Source organism: Epinephelus fuscoguttatus, linkage group LG3 (assembly GCF_011397635.1).
Source record: "Epinephelus fuscoguttatus linkage group LG3, E.fuscoguttatus.final_Chr_v1".
NCBI lineage: Eukaryota > Metazoa > Chordata > Actinopteri > Perciformes > Serranidae > Epinephelus > Epinephelus fuscoguttatus.
In genome coordinates, this window is record NC_064754.1 from 29726807 (window position 1) to 29747437 (window position 20631).

Genomic DNA, 20631 nt, shown 5'->3' on the forward strand with positions numbered 1-20631 from the left:
CCAAACAGGAATAAAAACAGAGCCCCTCCTGTTTTCATAGATCAGACCACAGTTATGCTACAGATACAGTTTCATGGCACCACTTCATAGTATTAAAGTCAGACATACTGTAAACACATCACTAGCACATATAGTCCCATTCTTTTGTATGGAGGCTAGTTAAGTGTCTCTGGGGCTCTTCTCAGTGGTCACTGTCTGCCAGATTTTGTACACTTGGCAGCTCAGGCGTCTTTACTCCCTTATTGGATCAGATGGAGGGACAAAGATCTATCTGTGTGATTCAGCTTTGATAAAAGATCCAAAGGACAAGCTGCCACTTCTTTTTCCTTTTTTCGGAGGAATAAGCACTAACAGGGAACATTGGTCAGCTTCAGATTAAAGTCTGCGAGTCAGAATCACTGACACTTATCTGCAGTGGTACTTCACATCCTTTTTGTTGTTTAGTTTTTACTTCTACTTCACCATATTTCACAGACAACGTTGTGCTTTTATACTCAAGCACATTTATCTGACATCTTTTACTGTTTAAGATTTTACAAATGTTATTCAAAAATGCTATTTACACATTAAGTAATGGCCGGGAGACCCTGTGTCCTCACATGAGGACATCGCATTTTGGGTTTACTTGACCATATACTTCATTCTTCTTAATTTAGACCTGTTGTCCTCGTTAGTGGACACTTTTTTCTCCCATCTAGTGTCCCTTTCGTAGCCCTGAGAAGACGATAAAACTCGACTGTCTAGAGGAACTTAAAGTTGTAACAAGGTTTCTGTCAGTGAACATGCAGACGGATCATTTGCACAACCCACTAATCCATGTAAAAACAAGATGGCAGCCATCTCTGCTAAGTCAGTCTGCACGTGATCCCGACACAAAAGTGGACAAGGTCCAAAACCTGATCGCATTTTATGGTTTATGGTTTATTTAAGATTAATGCTGTTGGTAGTTTGATATGGAATACATGTGTGACTAATTTTAGCAACAGTTACAAGTTAATTAGGAAGTATTTGTCTGTGGACACTGGGACTTCATTATCGTCTCATTTGAGGACACTGGGACTTTGTAATTGTTGACAATGTTTAGATTTGTTAAACTTATCAGGTCCCACTGATCCTAAATAGCTAGGACAAATTAAAATAGCATACCAAACAAAAGTTCGGGTCTCAGGAGGATATGACGACATATCTGTGAGTAAATACAATTATGTCTACTATCAGAGATTGTTGTCACACTGTTTATGGTGGTATTCTCTTATTAGCTCTGGGTATACTGGGCCTCAGTGGACAATATTGCAAATGAATGAGCAGGACTTGAAGGTCCAGTGTGCAAGATTTAGGGATATGTAGGGGCATATAGCAGTGAGGATTGCACATTGCAACCAGCTGAAACTTTTCCCGGTTAGAATTCCTGCATTGTTTATGAGGAATTTACCAGGAGCTGAATTATCCGCAGCGGTCTCTTCATCTTCAAAACAAAAGGATACAATGATTAAAACCAGTAGCAGTTTCATGTTACAAATCATCGTTTTTCTGATCCTGCTTGTTGCAAACAGGCTTCTAATTACGGTGGCCAATGTGAAAACACAAAAGGCCTTGTCTAGGGCCAGTGTTTGGTTTGTCCACGGTAAACATGGTGATCTCCATAAACGAGGACCTGCTCCCTATGTAGATAGAAATGGCTCATTGTCAGGTAACAAAAACACGACTCTTATCTTTATGTGATTATACACAAAAGAACATGTACTTATTGTAGTATATTTCATTTTGCCAATATATCCCCTAAATCCTGCACACTGGACCTTTAGGACTTTTCTTTATGATCCCTCATGAGGTTTAAGGACATAGTGACATATAAAAATTCAAGGAAGTGAAATAAACAAACAAACTTAGGGAGACTGGTAAACTCTTTTGTTCTTAGTGTAAAATAATGTTTAAAACGTAACAGTGCTTGGATTAATCCTGCAGTGTTCAATTAAACTGTTTCTTTCCTCAAAACCAGAACAGCCTAATCTATAATGATACTCGTCACACTGGTGTACTGTCAAACAGTGTTGTAGTACCCGCTGTTGGTCTCAAGACCACTTTTTGGTCTTGGGCGTATCTCAGATTCGACTGCATTTTTACTCAATCTCGTCCCGGTCTCAGACAAAGAGAACTTTGGGTTTATTTCAAGACCGGTCAAGACCACAGCTGCAGGATTTCACTAAAGTGTTGAATAAAGATGGTGAAGTTGATTTCAGCTCTTTAGTGTTTGTTTGTGTCTGTTTGCTCGTAGAAAACAAAGGAAAATTACCAAACACAAAAGTCACCTCTGTGATGCCTTTTGATTATTTCATCAAGACATTTCTCATGGTTCACTTTCACATACACACACATACAGGTTATACAGCATGGCAGTGAAGGAGGACTCTTCATTTGTTTGCTGTGGCGGTTTTATGGGAATGTGAATCGTTCAGATCAAGTTGAGGAGTGCCTATGTTTTTGTGTGTTCCACATGTTATCGTAAAGTGTGAGACTCACACTGGTCTGGTCTTGGTCCTGACTTGGTCTCAGTTGAGGTGTGCTTGACCACAATGCTGCTGTCAAACATAAAGAACAAAGTGTAGGTACGTACATACCAACACATTGAGGTTAACCTTAAATTTAATATATTCTGGAGTGATATCTCCACAGTCAAAGAACATTTTTTTTTAAATAAAACATTTCAATTTGGTCGAAATCAAGGGAAATCCTATACCTGGCTTAGTACAAGTACAAGTACAATCAGGTAGGCAAACAGCACTGGTTGCCTACAGGTGACCTCAGCCTGCAAGCTTTGATTATCAAACAACCACTCCTCTACTTGCTTGTTTGACACGTTTTGTAATTAGGTCATTAAAATTAAAAGTTACATCTACATACTCACAGTCTGAGATGACTGCTTTGTGAGTGTATTGGATTTTTTTAAATGATTTTTGCTTGAATGTTCATTTGCCAAGACATTTCTTTTATCAATGAACATTTATTCTGCAGAAAATATACTATATAGCAATAAATATCAATATCATTACCCTGCATATACCATAGTACTAATAATCTAATAAGCACTCTTTTTTGCATGAGTAGTTTTTGAACTTTAAGCTGTAATGAAATATTTTGACATTGTTGTACTGCTACTTTTATCTTACGTATGAGAGACTTCTTCCACCACTTCTTATATTTCAGACAGAAAATTGTTATTGACTCAGCTCCTTTGCAAGAGCAAATTAAAGCAACTTCACATAAAAGACCAATAATCAAAGCTGTTATGAAAATGTTCTTTAGGAGTGAAACTGTGTGCAGATGAGTGCTCATCGTCCATTTGTTTTACAGTCACCATGCATCATTACAGGGGGCAGAAATTAGAGCTGACCTACAATCAGAGGTTGTCCTTTGACGGCAGCTCCCTCTTGTGGCTGCAGTGAGCCGGTGTGTTTGTTTTCATGCTGCCCTACAGTATTTTCTCACTCACTGGGTGAATTCCCTACTCAGGATTTTCTCTGGCAGGCGAACACAGACTCATTGCAACAAGGGAACTTCAGCGGCGAGCGCGTCACATGTCAGCACAGGCCAATGGGTGAAGGGATTAAACCAGAGAAAAGGCTCTGTTGTGTGCCAGTTTGTCATTAATCTATATCATCTGTGTTTATAACAAAGTGTTTCCCAATAAAAGATCTGCACATACATATGAGAGCAACTTAAAGATCTGCATTAATACCCATCATCCTCAGTTTTTCCCTCACACTGGCATTTGGCAGGTGGCTTAGCCTTTAAGAGAGAGAAAGTGTGTGTATATGTGTGTGTGTCAGATGTGTGTGGCGGCGGCTGGTGTCAGCTGACAGCTGTGTGAAGGGAGATGACAGTGCCCTGATGCTGCGTTCTCTGTTCTCTGGGAGCCATTTTGTCTGTCTCTGATCTCAGAGTCAGGTCTGCCCCCCCCACCCCCCCAGCCAATCACGTCACCGCTCAGCCTTGCAGAAAACATAGAAACACAGTCTGATCTCTCTCTCACTCTGTCTCACCCTCTCTCCCTCCCACCCACTCCTCCTGCGCTCCTACGGTGCTCATCTCCCACTTGCCTCTCTTTTCTTGGCTCTTCTGCTCTCTACCTCCCCCCCTCCCTCCTCCAGCACCCCCCCTGCTCCGTCACCTCTCCTCTCTCCTGTTTTCTCTTCCTTGCCACCCTCCCTGATCCTCCTCCTCCTCCTCTTCCTCTCTCTTAATCCACATCTCTCCTCAGTATCTGCTCACTCCCTCTCTCTTCCCCTCCGTCACACCCTCCTCCTCCTCCTCCTCCTCCTCCTCCTCCTCTTCAGGCTCTCTTGTTGTGCAACCCGTTTCTAAACAGCTCAGCCTTTGTGCGTTTTTGTCTGTTGCCATTTCAGCCGGGCTGCAGTCTTTACTCATTTTCCTCCAATCAGGGACACCATGTGACTCTCTGCATGAGAGGGCACAGTCCCTTCCCCCTTCTCTCCTCCCCTCCTCTCTCAGTCTCTCCCCTTCTTCCCTCCTTACCACCCCCCACCCCCCCTTCCCTCCCCTCATCTAGCCAGCCAGCCAGCCAGGCAACATACGCTAGCAATCAGGGGAGTCAAAGAGAAAGAGGGAGTGAGGGGAGGGGAGGGAGAGAAAAGGGGGAAGGATGAAGGTATATACACAGTGCATAGTGAAACACTGTGCAAAGGCTGGAGATAGGATAGAAGTGATGGAGCAGGGGGTGTAATGTCAGGTCTGGGTGGTTCAACACAGATTGACCACAAAGCACAAAACATCTGTAGCTGCACAGAGCGTACTGTATTGTAACTTTGTTTCCTCAATGTACTGCAGCCCTGAGCACATCCTTACACACTCCGCTCCACTGTTTATGTCACCCACATGTTGGGGCACATGCTGCGTGTGTGTATACGTCCACACACACACACACACACACACAAACACATGCACACAGACTCAGAGCCCACACAAGAAGGGGGAGGATCCCTCAGTGTTGAACACGGCTCTGGAATGTAAACAAGAGAGAAAGAGAAGGGGAACGACTACAGAGACACTTTGTAGTTTTACATTATGTTTTCTATAGTCATCTCTCTGGCCTCTCTAAGTGGTTTGAATGTACAACGCAAAGTGGAGAGGGATAACTTGGCATCAGTGTGCAAATTAACCAGCATCACTGTATAGGGTCAAGCTTTGGGTTCATCTGAAGTTGACACGAGTGAATGGAGGCGATTGTTCCATATTTGGAGGCAGTGTTTACATTGGGTTTTAGTTGCGTCATGTTGTATAGGTGAAGCTGTGCTCGCCACACACATTGTTTCAGGCCTACAGGTTTGCATGGTAGAATATAAATGAATGACTTGCTGGTGTATGCAAAAGTTTTAACATTCCCTGTGCTGCCTTTTGAAAGTTACAGACTCATTTAGACTCTTTACATGGCACCAAATACGATTTGAAAAGCAGCTTTGCTCTTCTCCTTCTCCTGTGAGCTCAAAAGGAAAAACAGAAAAAGGGAGAATCCCTAAAGCAGAGAAACTGAGGCGAAAAGAAAAGGGGAACACCAAAGAGAACAATACGGGAGTAAAAGTGGAGCGCACAAGAGTGCGGTCATAACGTCTTTTTGGAAATTTCCATGACCACGGTGATTAAGTATGCAATCTGACCGCAAGATAGCTAAGGCCCGGTTCTAAACAAACGCTCCCGCCTCTGCTGTGCAGGCTTGTTTAACGGCTGAGGTGGCAGCGTTTGCCTTCATAGCACGGGGCGCTGCGCAGAGATTGAAAACACACGCGCACACAGACACACACACACAAAAACTCCTGTGTGCATGCAGTCACATTTAACACTGGTACGCCACGTTTCCCTGTGCCATTGTGTGTTCAAGACAAACTGTCATCCGGTGTGTCTAGAGGGTTTGTCCTTGCTGATACCTAATCCGTCTGGTTTGATCACAGCACCAATGTCTCTCTCTCTCTTTGTCCACATTTCTACATCCGTCTGCTTCAATCATGTCTCGTTCCATCACCCATTCACCCATCTAAACACAACTGTAGAGGCCAGGATGAGTTGGCATTGTCTCTTAATTTGCTTTGCCTAAACTTTCCGTCTTTGAAATAATCCGTCAGCAACAGAGTTTCCAAACCGCAAGACATGGGACCAGTTAGTGTTTCCATCTTTCTAATGATTAAAGTCGAGGCTGGCAACGGGGAAATCTGATCCTGGATGCGTGGTTGGCTAAATTTCTGTATCCACATCCCGGCTGTTGGAGGGTTGACCACAGTGGCCACTGTGGCCTGGTGGTTCAGGAGAGAGGAGGCCACGTCAGGGTGATGTAGCACCACACACACACACACACACACCCACCCACCCACCCACCCACCCACACACACACACAACTCTATCATACTTACTCCCTCCTTTCCTGCTGTGTATTGTATAGCTGTAGGTTCTGACTACATTTATCATGATTATGAATACATTTTTAGCTATAGGGTTATATCTCATGTCCTACACGTCCTATCAGGAGTGCAACATAAATCGCTGTAACACTTAATATATTGCCTGAGGCTCGGCGGCGCTGGGTTTATTTCCAGACCTTGATTCCTCTTTTTCTTTCCTCCTCTGTCTGATTAAAGCCAATAAAATGTAGAAGAATTATCTGTTTGCTGTCAGGCACTCAGCACCCAAACACAACAGTTTAGGGATTGCGGTGAGTTCCTCAGTCTTCAACAGAAGTCGCACACCTCTCAATATGGTGGTCTAATATGACGGATATTACTCCCTGCAGGTTGCTCTCGGTGGCTGAGCTCCCAGAAGCCCCGGGGCTGTTACTCAACTTTAACCAATTTTATTAAAAATAGTGACAAGCAAAACCCTGACTGCGGAATTGTTTTGTTATCATGTTGTCGAAATGAAACCCGGGTCGTCTGTCTGATTCCCAGCAGCGGGTCAAGAGAGGACAGACACGAGGGGCAGTAGATGTGATTGAAAGCAGCAGCAATAAACAAATGGTGATGCTATAGTGATTGGAACACGTGAGACAAGGTCAGAACGTCTCTGCCTTTCTACCTCTCACGAGTGCACTCGCTGACCCTCCGTGAACTCAGGAAGAAATGACTTCTAGGATGGAAAATAACAAGGCCATTATACAACGACGAGGGCAGGAGTGTACCACTTACAGCCAAACAAATGTGGTGATGCTGCATTTTCGTGTCTAAAACGGAACGAGAAGCATCTGACTGTACCACCATCGCGCTCCTCATGCATCCTAAATGATATACTCCTGTGTGAGCTGTGAAACATCAAACATTCATTAATAGCTCATGTGGGAAGAGGTGCGGAATCAATCATGCAAGCCTTTGATCTGAGCCGGTGACCTTTGCCCTTTAAATGTCACACTTTGATCTTTCTTTTTTCTCTTTTCTCTTCTGGTATCTGTGCATGAGAGGCTCGTCAGCTTTTCACAGGACTTCCACTGTGGATAAGTGAGCGCAACATCTGTGTCAACTTTAAAAGAAATCTGTTGTAAACGTGGGCCATCAGTCAGAAATCAGCAGCAGAAGCAACAAGAACAAAAACAAACTGGCAGAGAAGAAGAAGTAGCATTAGTGGTGCCATAGCAACAACTTCATGCCCAGATGTCTGCACTGCCAACGAGCATCTTTTCCCTCTTAATTTCCAAACTAAACAAACAGTAAGAAGCACTTTGTTGTCACACTGACGAGGGAAAAGTCAAAATGAAACAGACTACATGTTGATCCATCTGTTCTAGTATTTTCTTTGCTCTCCATCCTCTCAGCCATCACAGAGGGCGACCTCCCATGAGCCTTTGCAAACAGAGCCCCGGGGCCCCAGGGCACCTCTCTCCCTGCCCCAGTCATGCCACGGCAGCGGCCACACTCGCCAACCAAAATACAACAACAACAACAACGACCAGAAAAAGTCAGTGGCTGGCAACAGCAGCAGCAGCGGCGGCAGTGGGGCTGTCGTTAACGGCAACCATCACCACGGCAGCTACTTACCGGGACACGCGCAGCCGCCCACGGACATCTTCTCACATGTCTAGTGTGAATCCGATCAGAATGATGGTGGTGGTTCTGTTATCCTCGCTCCTCTTCTCCTCTCTCTTCTCCTCTCTCCTCTTTCTCACCAGTCACTGCTGCCGCCACTGAGGCTGCTCACATGAGCGTCTGTTATCCCCACTGTTCACATACACACACAGACACACACACAGACACACAGACACACAGACACACACACACACACACACACACCACCAGGGAGCAAAGAGTGAGAGAGGGAGGGAGGGAGAGAGGGAGGGAGGGAGGAGAGAGTGACGACGAGGGAGTAAAAGAGAGAAAGAGGGGAAGAAGAGGTTAAAAAAAGAGCACAAAGGATCGGATTCTCTCAGTTGTAGCAGTACACTGTGAATCACACCGTGTACGTGTTTGTGAGTGTGTGTCTGTGTGTGTGTGTGTGTGTGTGTGTGTGTGTGTGTGGGTGTGTGTGTGTTATAGAGTGAGAAGGATTCTGTTCCTGCCTCTGCTCTGCCCTCACCCTCATCAGCCCTGCAAATTACAGCTCAGGTGGGAGGAGAGAGGGAGAAAGAGAGGAAGAGAAAGGGAGGGAACGAGCGGCTGAGTGCTCGAGAGAGAGAGGGAGAGAGAGAGAGAGAGAGAGAGAGAGAGAGGGAGAGGGAGAGGGAGAGAGAGAGAGAGAGAGAGAGAGTGTGTGCGTAAATGTGTGTCTGTGTGTGTTCTAGAGCGAGGAAGGCAGAGAGAGGGAGAGAGTGGACTGTCAAAGTGACCTGAGAGGCAGATTTGAGAGAATAACAACCATGTGATGTGGGTCCTTTTTTTTCTCCTTTAAATATGTAGAGGCTGTTTTTCACCGCTGCTGCTACAATGACACACACACACACACACACACACACACACAAACATATATGAACACGTGCAGAAGTGCACACACGAAGGTTTAAATGATCTTCAGGAGATCTGGCTGTACATGTGTGCGTGCATGCGTGTGTGTGTGCCGCAGCCGTCTGAGTGGCTTGTTACCATCCAGCGAAGGTCTGCTACATGGCAGGGAGGGCAGGGGGAGGGAAAAGGGGGAGGAAAAGGGAGGAGGAAAGAGGAGGGGGCGATTGACGTGCCTCGGCTCTCTCTCTCTCTCTTTCCCTCTCTCTCTCTGTCGTCTCCCTTTCTCGCCCATTCATTCTCTCGCTCCGTTAGTCTTTCTGTCTGCAGTGTGCCACACAGTGTTGCTCTCTCGCTTCACTCATCTTCCTGTCTACTGGGCCATTTATCTCTCCTGCCCTCCTCCCCCTCCTCCCTCGCCGTCTCTCTTTTTTTCCTTATTACTCTTTCTTCCGTTCCACCTTTCCCTCCCACTGTCTCCATCGTGCTCTAATCTTTCCTCCATCACTATGTCATTTGTCTTTCTCTGTTAGATGCACAAGTTTTCGTGTGTGTGTTTGAGAGACAGAGTCGCCAGCTGACGTGCTCCTTCTTTGCCATGAACATGGACACTGTAGTTAATACTGAGACCATCCCACATACATCCTCTTGCTGCTGGAAATACTAACTTACTGTAACACTGAAATGTGCATTGATCCACCGCTGGAAATAGTCCCCAATAAAAACACTGTTTACACCTGTTTGAGTAACGTTTGCTCAAAGCCACAGTGTCCAGCTGTTTAAGGAAATGACCATTTATATATCCTTTATATTTTATCCTTTAAACCAGCGGTTCCCAACCTGGAGGACAGGAGCCCCGAAAAGGGATCACAGATGATGAAGGAATGGTGCAACAATTTGGCAAATGCAATTACTTGGTTTCTTGATTGCTGAGAAATTGATAGAGGTGGGGTATTTGATTCACAAGACTTGACCCAAGTCAGACTCAAGTCGCACATTTGAGGACTCAACTTGACTGTAACTTGGTATTCATGATTTGAGACTTGACGTAGACTTGAGACAGATGACTTGAAAGGACTTCTTATATTAAATATTTGCATTTCTCTAGATGTTGAGAGGTTACATTTTGTTCTTGAGTCATGATTGTCATTATTTCTAGTGCAATGTACACAAACCTGGCAATCTACCAGGACAAAGCAGACCAGGAGAGGCCAATGCACAAGTCAGCAATCATAGAGGGAGCTGGTCCAAAAATAACAAAATTTGGATTCAGGGATAATGTTGTAGACAGTGATAAAAAAAGAAGAAAAAAAGCAGAACAAAAATCAGTTTTCACTTCTGTTTTCACTTTGGACTTGATTCGCATGACAGTAACTTGGGACTTGCTTGGGACTTGAAGACTAAGACTTGAGACGTGCTTGTGACTTGCACGTGACTTACGCCTCGTTTCCACCGAGCAGTACAGTATGGTTCAGTTCAGTTTGGTACGCTTTTTTTCCGTATCCACTGTGAAAAGTGGAAATTTAAGAGTACTGTTTGCAGTTGAAACGCTAGGGTCTAGGTACCATGTCCAAAGGGTTACTTTTGGTTCCAAAGGTACTATACCGAAACTGTTTGGTGGAAACAGGGCTTTACTCCCACCTCTGGAAAACTGATACCACTCAATGAGGCTGCCTGCCAGCAGTTGGTTAGCTTAGCTTTGGAAGCTCCGGGAGTAAATAGTTTGGCACATAATGCCTCTTCAACCACATGTTGTTTTTACCCTTTTTTGTGGTGCTGGTAGCTGGATTTTGTTACCTTTGGGCCAGGCAAGCTGTTTCCCTGTGTTTCCAGTCGCTGAGCTAAGCTAAGCTAACCAGCTGCTGGCTGTCGCTTCATATTTAACATGCAGACGTTAACTAATTCAGCTATGCAAAATTCTGTTCATTTTTCAGACAACTCCATACTCACTGCTGTTTTCTCGTGAAATACTGGATCATTTCAGCCCTTCAGCCTTCCAAAATGTTTCAAATAAAACAATCTGGACAGGGAATTCAGTCTTAACCCATATCCTACTGTATTACACCTATGACAAGGGGTCACATGTAGACACTGCCTCATTTTAAGGGCACGGAGACAAGTCAGAAAGGTTGCTGACCTCTGCTTCAAACAATACACACAGTATCAAACACTGCTTTTCCAGAGACTGTCAAATCTTCAAACCATTTCAAAGGTCATGACCTCAACTGAGCCCACAGCACACCTCAAGAGACTACATACATACACATCACAGTACATACACACACACAGCTAAGACAGAAAGCTAAATGAAGGATCTTATACAGAGAGACACTCTGTGCTGTTTCCCTCCAAAATGACATCACAGAGTTTCGTTGAATCAGGTTCTCTCTTTACATGCAACAAGGAACACAAGACTGCACAGATCGCCTCCTCCACATATTTCTACTTCCCTTTTTTAAGACACTTGCTCTTTGTCTCCCTCCCTCTCTTCCTCACCCTCTGTCTCATTAGGCAGTATCTCATTTTGAGGAGGAGAGTGTTAAGCCAATCAGAGAGGGGAAGAAAGAGCAGAGGAAGGAGGGAGACGGAGAGAGGAGAGAGACAGAGAGGTTGCAGGAGGAAGAGGGCAGAGATGAAGAGAGAGAGAGAGAGAGAGAGAGAGAGAGAGAGAGAGAGAGAGAGAAGGAGGAAAAGAGAGGGCGATGGATGGATGGATGGAGGGGGGAGGAGGGAAGGAGGGAGGGAGAAAGAGAGAATAAATAGCTCTGGCGCACTCGTCCCCCATTACCCCGGGAGGGCACTGTCGCCATGGCAATGTGGCAGAAAAAGGATAGCACAAGCATGATGAGCCTCTACACACACACACACACACACACACACACACACATTTACAAATGAAAACTGTGATTCACACATATATCTGCCCACATTAACAGTTTCATACAGACAGTTTTGACAAGTTCATACTTTCAAGTGGATGTGTGCACAAAGCACGCTGTCTTACACCTTACCATAATTATTTATACACACACACACACACACACACACACACACACACACACACACACACACACGTCAACAGTTAGTCAAAGCCCACATAACACAGATAAATAACTGAGACAAAGGAAGCTGCGGAGGCCATGGGATGAAAGACAGACAGTACAAACAAATAAGAAGGTGAAGGAAATGACAAAGGACAACAGGAAAGCAATTTCTGGAGTGAATCAAGTCTCACAGCTTCCTACTTCTTCCCTCCTAAAATGTTTCCTCAGTGCTTTCTTTTTACTTTCCTTGATTCATGTCTGTATTTATCATAATGTTTAACCTGACTGACTTTTTTTTAGCTTGATTTGGGGGCAGCACAAGTTGTAAACACAACTCCAACATGTTATATTACCTTATAAAGTTGTTAGGGGTAACGTGTTAACAAATGGCTGCTTAGTTACACTTCCAGCAGACAGCAACATAATTTTGGAGTCAAAGTGCCATATTTACTCTTTGTTTTAGCTCTGTTTTGGTCTCCACCAACGGAGGGAAATAGTTCTCCCTTTGGCTGCTAAATAGAGTGTCCCAGGGATGACATTTTTCTGCGGAAGTTAGCTTCACTCCATTTCCCTCATCAAAAAGGCTGTGGGATTGTTCCATTGGATTATGGACTATTGCAGAAAATAAGCTCTGTGGCAAACAAACACTTCTGATACTTACATGTTTTGTTTAGCAGGATAATCTTCACAAATAAACACAACTTTTATGACTTTTGAAGCCTAAATTTAATCGGCAGAAATAAAAAACTAACATTGGGTTATAAAGGAACTACACTGTGGTCAAATGATTTAACACCCCCACCACGATGATGCTGTAAAGCCGTGTTCAACGTGATGATGTTCTGTAGTCTCAATTAGCCACTTGTTAGCAACTGCCTTTTTAAAGACACATAAAAGCTTCAGAATTCATGAGTAGGGTATTTACTGATGTCTCTTATGTTGTAGAACAAAACGTGAAGGTCTCTTAAGCTTGTATTAACCACACACCTTATTTCAGGTATCTAACCAAAAACCCATTCAAAAACCCATTGACTGGGGGCATCGGTGGCGTAGTGGATGGTGCCAGCGCCCCATGTATAGAGGTGATGCCTCGCTGTATTGGTTGCGTGTTTGACTCTGGCTTGCAACCCTTTGCTGCGTGTCGTCCCCCCACTCTCTCTTTCTCCCCCATTTCTCACACTGTCCTGTCCATTAAAGGCAAAATGGCCAAAAAAATAATCTTTAAAAAAAAAAAAACAAGAAAAAACATTGACTTTGAGACAAGGGAAATGGGAATGCAATGGTTTTAGAACTCATTCTTGAGGCACTCTATGCTCTACGATGTTCACCAGCTAGATGCTAAATATGTCTGTCTGCTGTTTGATGCTGGGCAGGTAGTGCACAGTGGGGTTTTTAGACATTTTTCACTGAAAAAAACACCTAATGCTTGAAATAATGTTTCATAAGAATGGTGAGAGTGAATCAAAACAGTTAGTTGTAGGGAAGAGGCAACCTTCAGAGCTGAAAAATGAAGCCAGCACAAAAGTACCAAAAACTGCGGTTCATTGAACAGCCTCTTGAGACTGGCTCCAGACGCATTTCCCACAGACCCTCATGTTAAAATACCCGATAAATGGAGTGTACGATTCATAACTAAGAATCACTGTGTTGTTGTTACCTTAGAACTGGCTGTACGTATCTGCATACAGAGCGGACCCTCTTCCACGGAGTCTGCCATGTTGTTTCTACAGTAGCCCAGAACAAACAAACCAAACACTGCCTCTGGATAAGGCCATTCACCCTTTGCATTTTCACGTTTTCATGTTTTCATGTTGGGCACCACAGTTCTCCTACACACTTGGCACATGGGAGAAGTTTCAGTTGGTTGCAGTCTGCACAAGATCCTACACTCTAGACCTTTAAGGCTTAATGTTACACACAATAAAAGGCATGACCGCTCTGAGTGGCAAGCTGTCCTCTATGCACATGAGTTAGATCCACCTCTTGTTCCTCCACAGCTCCACCCTCTAGTCCAAATACGGTCAGTTCTGGCTCCAAAAATCCAAGCTGGTTACGGCTGAAATGCCAAACTCAAGGCTCTAAGATGGGAGTCTACAAACCAATGGGTGTCATGACGGTGTCTATAGTTACCGGTAATGATAACATAACAATGAGCTTAAAGATGCTAAACATAGTCTAGAGTCTCATGGTGGTGCTAGAGGAAAAGACAGGGCATCATCAAAGTCAATGGGATACGTCCTCCAGGGTTCATCACCATCTCTAACAAATGTCATGGGAATCCATCCAACATTTGCTGATTTATCTCACTCTGGACCAAAGCAGTGTACCAACCACAAAACGCCATAGGGCCACTCTGCTAGAGTGTTGTGTGCCAAGTGTGTTTCAGATTTTGATTTGGTCAGATTTATCCTATCTAGTCTATCCAAGGTAAACAGCAGCCTCTGCTAGACCCCCATGATCTCTCTGTGACCCCTGTGACCTCTGACAACTATGTGCTTTGGCTCCTGGCAGGTTCAGTTTGTTCGCAGCTGCAGAGACAAAGTTCAGCTCTCAGGCCATTAATGATGAAGGATTTCTACTTTGGCAACAAACTAACCATGGCCGCTACGAAACAACAGGCTTGTTTCAATAATGAAACTTCAATAATGTAAGATCCAGCAAATTAGGGACTAGTGGAGAAACACTACTGAAAAATGTCGCCCCGCAGAGTAAAACAAATCACCTAAAGTCAGTAGACTGAAGTTAAAAATGGCTTTGGCGTCGCTCTCGTGCCTTTGTTGCGGCACACACTCATCTTGAGAAGTTGTTTGGATGGCAAATGTGGTGGTTAATTAGCTTGAGAAATCTTGTGTGCATCCAGCCTGAGGGCAAAGCAGAGAATGAAAGAGGCTGTTCTGAGACAGCCAGCCCTCTGTAAACTCTTATGTAAGGCAGAATCTGCATCCTGTTTCTCTCGGCTACATTATTGATGCAGGCTTCTGTTACCACGCTGAGTGTGTTTGTGTGCGTACGTGCCCGTGATCGTGTACACCTGTAAGTCGCTACCTCTTGCTGAACGGTCTCTCACCTCTGCTGCTCTGTAGAAAGGGTGGTCTCCTCCAGCTGAGGTCTTGTCACTTTCTCTCCTCTCCTTTCCACCTCTCTGCATGCTCTCTTGCTCTTTCTTCACCTCCTTTCTTTTCCCCGCTTGTATTAATGCAAGTCCCCTTCCTCCTCCTCCTCCTTCTCCTCTTTCTCTCTCAGGCCTTCATTTCTCACTAACAGATGTTCTCGACACCATGTGGGAGGGCATTCCTCTTCTCTGCTCTGAAAGCGTAAGAAAAAGAAGACTTACTTCAAGTAAAAAAAAAAATCAAACAAGTACAACAGCAACACAACTCCCCAACAGTCTCATAGAAATGCTTGTGTGTCCTGCTTCACCCTGCAGAGATGGTGTCAAGTTAAAGATCAGAGTGCTTTTGCCTTTTTATAACATGCTGCCCCCAGCGTTACACAATATCTGAAAGGTCAAAGAAGTGCATGCATATACGTGCACGCAAACATTGCATGACTGAGCAGCCAAGACGACTGGGAGTCATATAGAAAAACGCTCACACATATGCACGCAGTAGCAGCGAGTGTGAGGGAGGCAGAGGGAGAAAAGCATATACCTGACTCCTCAGACCTCATGGGTTCTTTAAAAATTCAAACATGCCAAAAGAGCACCGTGGGAGTCCTCCTGCAGGTCAAGAGTGAGGGAGGGATGAGAGGCAGAGGGGAGGAGGGGAGTGATTCAGAGAGAGAGAGGAGTGAGAGGCATGAAAGAAAAATAAGAGAGAAAGATGTTTTTATTTCTTTACTCTTCTTCCTTTCCCCCCCCTCAAGAATGAGAGTAAAGTCTGGCACTCTGTAGCGCTTAAGGGAATTAGGAAAAATGTCTGTTTATGAGTGAACGAGTGCGTTTTACATTTCCAACCAAAAACAGCCTGGAAAAAAGGGGACAGTAGATGGAGAGTGGGTTAAATGAGTGTGTGTGTCTGAGTGTGTGGGGCCATGTACTGACACGGTGGCTGGATGCTGCAGTAAGGTGACCCACTTACACAGAACTCCCCCCCTCTCCTGAACACACACACACTTACACATGCCTCTGCACGCTCCTGAACACACTCACACCTCACCCGCTGGAGACTGGAGGATGCTTTGGCCCCATTTCAGACAGTAATGTGTTTCAAGAGTTGTGGGAGACGAGGCGGGAGGTGGTGTGTGTGTGCGGCGGGGGTGAAGAGAGATGTAGCAACAGTACAGAAGAAGATGTGGGATTAAGGGATAAAGCAAAGGACACACACACACACACACACACACAAAAGACCAGATAGAGGTCACTGAGCAGATGTACTGTAGGTAAGACGTATATAGAACCAGGTGGCCTTGTGCATCAAAATAAATGAGCGGGGAATATGTGGTACCTTGTTAAAGTGTGCGTCTGTGCGCATATTTCACTCCCCAAATAATCTAGTACAGCCATTGACTCTGTGTACCACCATGACATTCAACAGAAAGGTCAACTCCTCGCTGGTATGCAGGAGATAACAGGCCAGACACATCCGTAGTCCTCCACAGACAAACAGCGAGGTGATACAAGATAACGCCACACAAATGAAGAGGTGATGAACCCGAGTTCATTATGCACCCAGTTCATTCAGGTATGAATATCTGATTGGCATCCATTGCAGACAGGTTGCTCGTTGGGAGCAATCAGCTCACTGGGAATTAACTCATTCACAACTTTGGAGGGCTAATCGGAAAGAGAGCAAAGAGTGAGCAGAAGTCAATGGGAGATGTGTAATATCGCCATCTAGTGGAGACAATAGACCACAACAGATTTATCTACATGATTACCACTTAACCAACAGGGAGCTACAGTAAAGAGGGAATTTGAAAATATATTAAAGTCTACACAGGAAGGCAACACAGGCACTCCAGAAATATATAAATGAGGGAGGAAGCTGTTATTACAGTGGCTGAATCATTAAACGAACCAACATGTTTTGACTACTGTAGGTCTTTATCGGGGCTTTTCAAAAACAGAGGACAACGGTGTGGTCTCACCTATACAGTAGCACAAACCAATGGGAGGCAATCACATGACTGAGATATAAATATGACAGGTGAAACAAATTAAAAACACAAAATAATGTGAGATGAGAATACACAGAGAAGAATAATGTCATGTCCATGTGTAGAAGTTTTTTTTCTACGTAAGCCGTACTAAGAGACACCTAAGGGACCGCCTCGTCTCCCATATATTTAAGTCTGTCATCACGCAGTATCTCTTAATTGCTGTACATCGTGACAACAGCATAACAGCAGAGTATACACACACACACACACACACACACACACACACAAAGAAATGAAAAAAAAAGCATGAAGCATGACAGGTCCACTACACATTGCGATCTTCTGCTCTGAGATGTGCACAACAACTGTCAACTACAACTATAACTTTGTCTTCTGGTGGGTTTCCCCTGACATGCCTTCACAGTAAATACTCTTATGTGACAGCTCTCCTTAAACATGCTGCTCCTGGGACATTTCAACAACAGTTCAGACCCTTAACTAGAGAAGTAAATAGTTAAAGTAGTGATACCACATTGTAGACATGCTCTGTAACTCACAAGTGAAAGTCCTGCATTCAAAAAGGTCAAATGGCAAAATATACTTAAGGTATAAAACATAGGCACAGATATCGGGGGGAAGCAGGGGACACTTTCCCCTAAACATCAAGAACATGTGCATTTAAGAAGAAGCAATATGCATGGTTGAAGGAAGTAAGTATGATGACATTTTCACCATAAACTGATGCAGAAAAGGCACAAACCAGTGCATAAAAATTCACTAGAACACAGGAAATTAAGTGTTTGATGCTCAAAATGTCTTGGAGGAGAAACCCCAGACCCACCACTTAACAAATGTCCCACCAAATAATGAAAAAAAAAACTACGCTCTTGGTATTAAAGTACAAGTACTCATCATGCAAAATGGTCCATTTCAGCATAATGTATGTTATTGGATTTAATTATTTATGCATTAATGTGTTCATCACCTCCGTGTTGCAGCTGGTAACGGTGGAGCTAATTTGATTACTTTATATACTGCTGGGTAGCTTGTAGATTAATAAAGTTTTAATTTGTCTTTAATTTATACTAATACAATATCCCGAAGTTTCCCCCATTTTTCCCCCAGTTAAAGGGTTTTTTGGGGGAGTTTTCCCTATCCGCTGTGAGGGTCCAAAGGACAGAGGGATGTCATATGCTGTAAAGCCCTCAGAGGCAAATTGTGATTTGTGATATTGGGCTTTATAAATAAAACTGAAATTGAAACTGAAATATAATTTACTTGTTGATTAGATGCAGTTTTATCAACCAGAATCTGCACAGTAACTGGTAACTAATCTAAAGTCAATCAAATAAGTATTGGAGAGTTGAACATTTCCCTCTGAAATCTAGTGAAGTTGACGTATAAAGTAGCAAAAAGTTTAACATAATCTAGAAGTACCTCAAAATTTTACTTAAGTGCAAAATTTGAGTAAAGGCATTTAGTTACTTTCCAACACTGTTGAACAAAACATCCACGTACAGCACTGCTACACGCTCACACTGGGTTGAGGTTAGTCATGTTTCTAAATTAATTGCAGAAAATGGCAGGTGTGAAAGAAAACAAAAATGAAATTTCATCCAAAAATGGTTGCATCATGGGAGTGCATCCCACTTAAAAGAGTTAAGTTTGTACACATTATGGCTCCTCTCTCACGGTGACAGAAGAGCCAGAGCTTCTAAGCTTGGACCCAAAGAGTCAGGATCTGTCTGTGGAGTTCTGCAGTGCCCTAAAACTGAGACCAGACTGGGACCTTTTTGTTTTTACAAAATTCTGACTCAATGGAAGTGCACCAAATTGCCAAAGGGCTTTTAGAATGAATCAGATATTTTGGAAAATACATTTTTTCACCTTCTTGCTAAGAGTTAGATAAGAAGATTCATACCACTATTGTATCTGTCTGATTAATGTGAAGGTGGAGCCAGCAGTCAGTTAGTTTAGCTGAGCATAAAGACCATAAACAGGGGTAAAAATCTAGCCTGGCTCTGTCTGAATGAACAAAATCTACCTACCAGCATCTGTAAAACTCAAGCGAGCAATAATGTGTGAAATAATGGCTTTTAGAAGTACTGGTAGCAGATTTTGTGACATTTGGACAGAGCCAGGCTCGCTGTTTCTACAGGGACCAGAGGGAACAATCATCAAATAAAGGAGAATTTAAATGGAGATATTTTTTTGTGCTAGATTTTATTTCACACCATCAGAAGTTTTAACAGCTACTGCTCAGCCTCGCCTGGTTAAGGTGTGGCTGGAGGTGTCGTGTGAGGTGAAAAACACGATGTCAGTTGGTTAGAGTGGACTGGTACGACCAGATTCATTAAAAGACAAACACTCCAGCTCCTGTACAAGTGATTAACAGTATGGTGGAACAACCTCAACATCACCGCACAATTGGAAACAGGGTAGTGTAATGGGTACTACAGTATGTGATGAGAGGAAAACACTTGGCTGCTGTACTGAATATGTAAATGTAATCAACCATCCACAGACCATCATATGATCTGTCAGTGGAGCATGAGCTTTGAGGCTGCTGTGGGTCTTCATCAATGGAAACCACAGGGGAATATACTGCTTTAGACAGCCGTGGTTATTATTCAGACATTTAGAATAAGTATTCATCATATATCAGGTAGCACAGTGTGGAGCAGTGCAGGGTGAAGTGGAAACAAAAAGGAGATTTATAAGGAAATAGAACTGGTTCTGATTCATGTGACTGCGAATACAAGGCCTCAGCATGACGGTAAGTCATGTGAACACCAGCGATTCAAATGTATTCAATCATAATGATTTAGTGCGCAGGACGAATGCTTTCTGAGGCCTGAACATTTTAATTAATGCAAAGACTCTAAACCCGGACCGCTGTAGGAGCCATTTGAAGCGAAACGGGGTGGTAACACTGTTGTTAGGCCCTGACAGCAAAGCCACGTCAAGGTGGAGGGTGTGTACACACATTAATCAGCAGAGTCAACACATCAATATTGCACTGTCTGAACATGCAGATAATCTGTGTTTGTTCTGGTGATGAGGCAGGCCACAGGAAGCAGATCCACTCTTTGCTTTGCTATATGACACCACTCCACGCATTGATTCTACTAATGCTAGTTATTATTATGTCTACCGTGCTTTGATACTGATGTTGGATGCACTGATGATTCCAGGATGTTCTCAGCGATTACAACATGGAAAATAACAGAGCACTTGGGGTGAATTTAACAGCTTTACAGAGTGGTCTTTCCAATTTCAGGACAACTCCCAGTTACACTATTAGCGCTCTCTCTATTAAAGCCTCCAGTCATAAAGGGGAAAAACAGATCCAAACTAAGCATTAATTTTACAATGTGTGAGGCAGCCTGGGCAGTATGAACATACTAATTTTGCTGAGACGCTTCATTTTTAATGAATAAAAACACATAAATAACATGATGCCTTTGGCCTACTTCTTTTAACTGCCTCTGCTTTATTAATTGGTGACTGTTTTAAATCACAGGGTGGGACTTGAGTCATATAACTTGGACTCAGGTTAG

The 20631-nt window shown here is 43.7% G+C and overlaps 1 protein-coding gene across 2 annotated transcripts in view; it reads right to left on the reverse strand.

Annotated features, from left to right (window-relative positions):
- Positions 1-15364, reverse strand: part of ldb1b (LIM-domain binding 1b) — a 33616-nt gene extending 18252 nt beyond the window's left edge. The window contains exons 1-2 of one of the 2 annotated variants that reach the window (XM_049572788.1): positions 15039-15364; positions 8031-8210 (exon numbers count right to left, since the gene is read on the reverse strand). In XM_049572788.1, coding sequence (XP_049428745.1) covers positions 8031-8058 — 28 coding nt within the window. In that variant the 5' untranslated portion in view covers positions 8059-8210; positions 15039-15364. Of the gene's footprint in view, positions 1-8030; positions 8538-15038 lie in introns of those variants that run through there. The other variant, XM_049572786.1, reaches the window with a different exon arrangement.
- Between the last annotated feature and the right edge of the window lie 5267 nt (positions 15365-20631).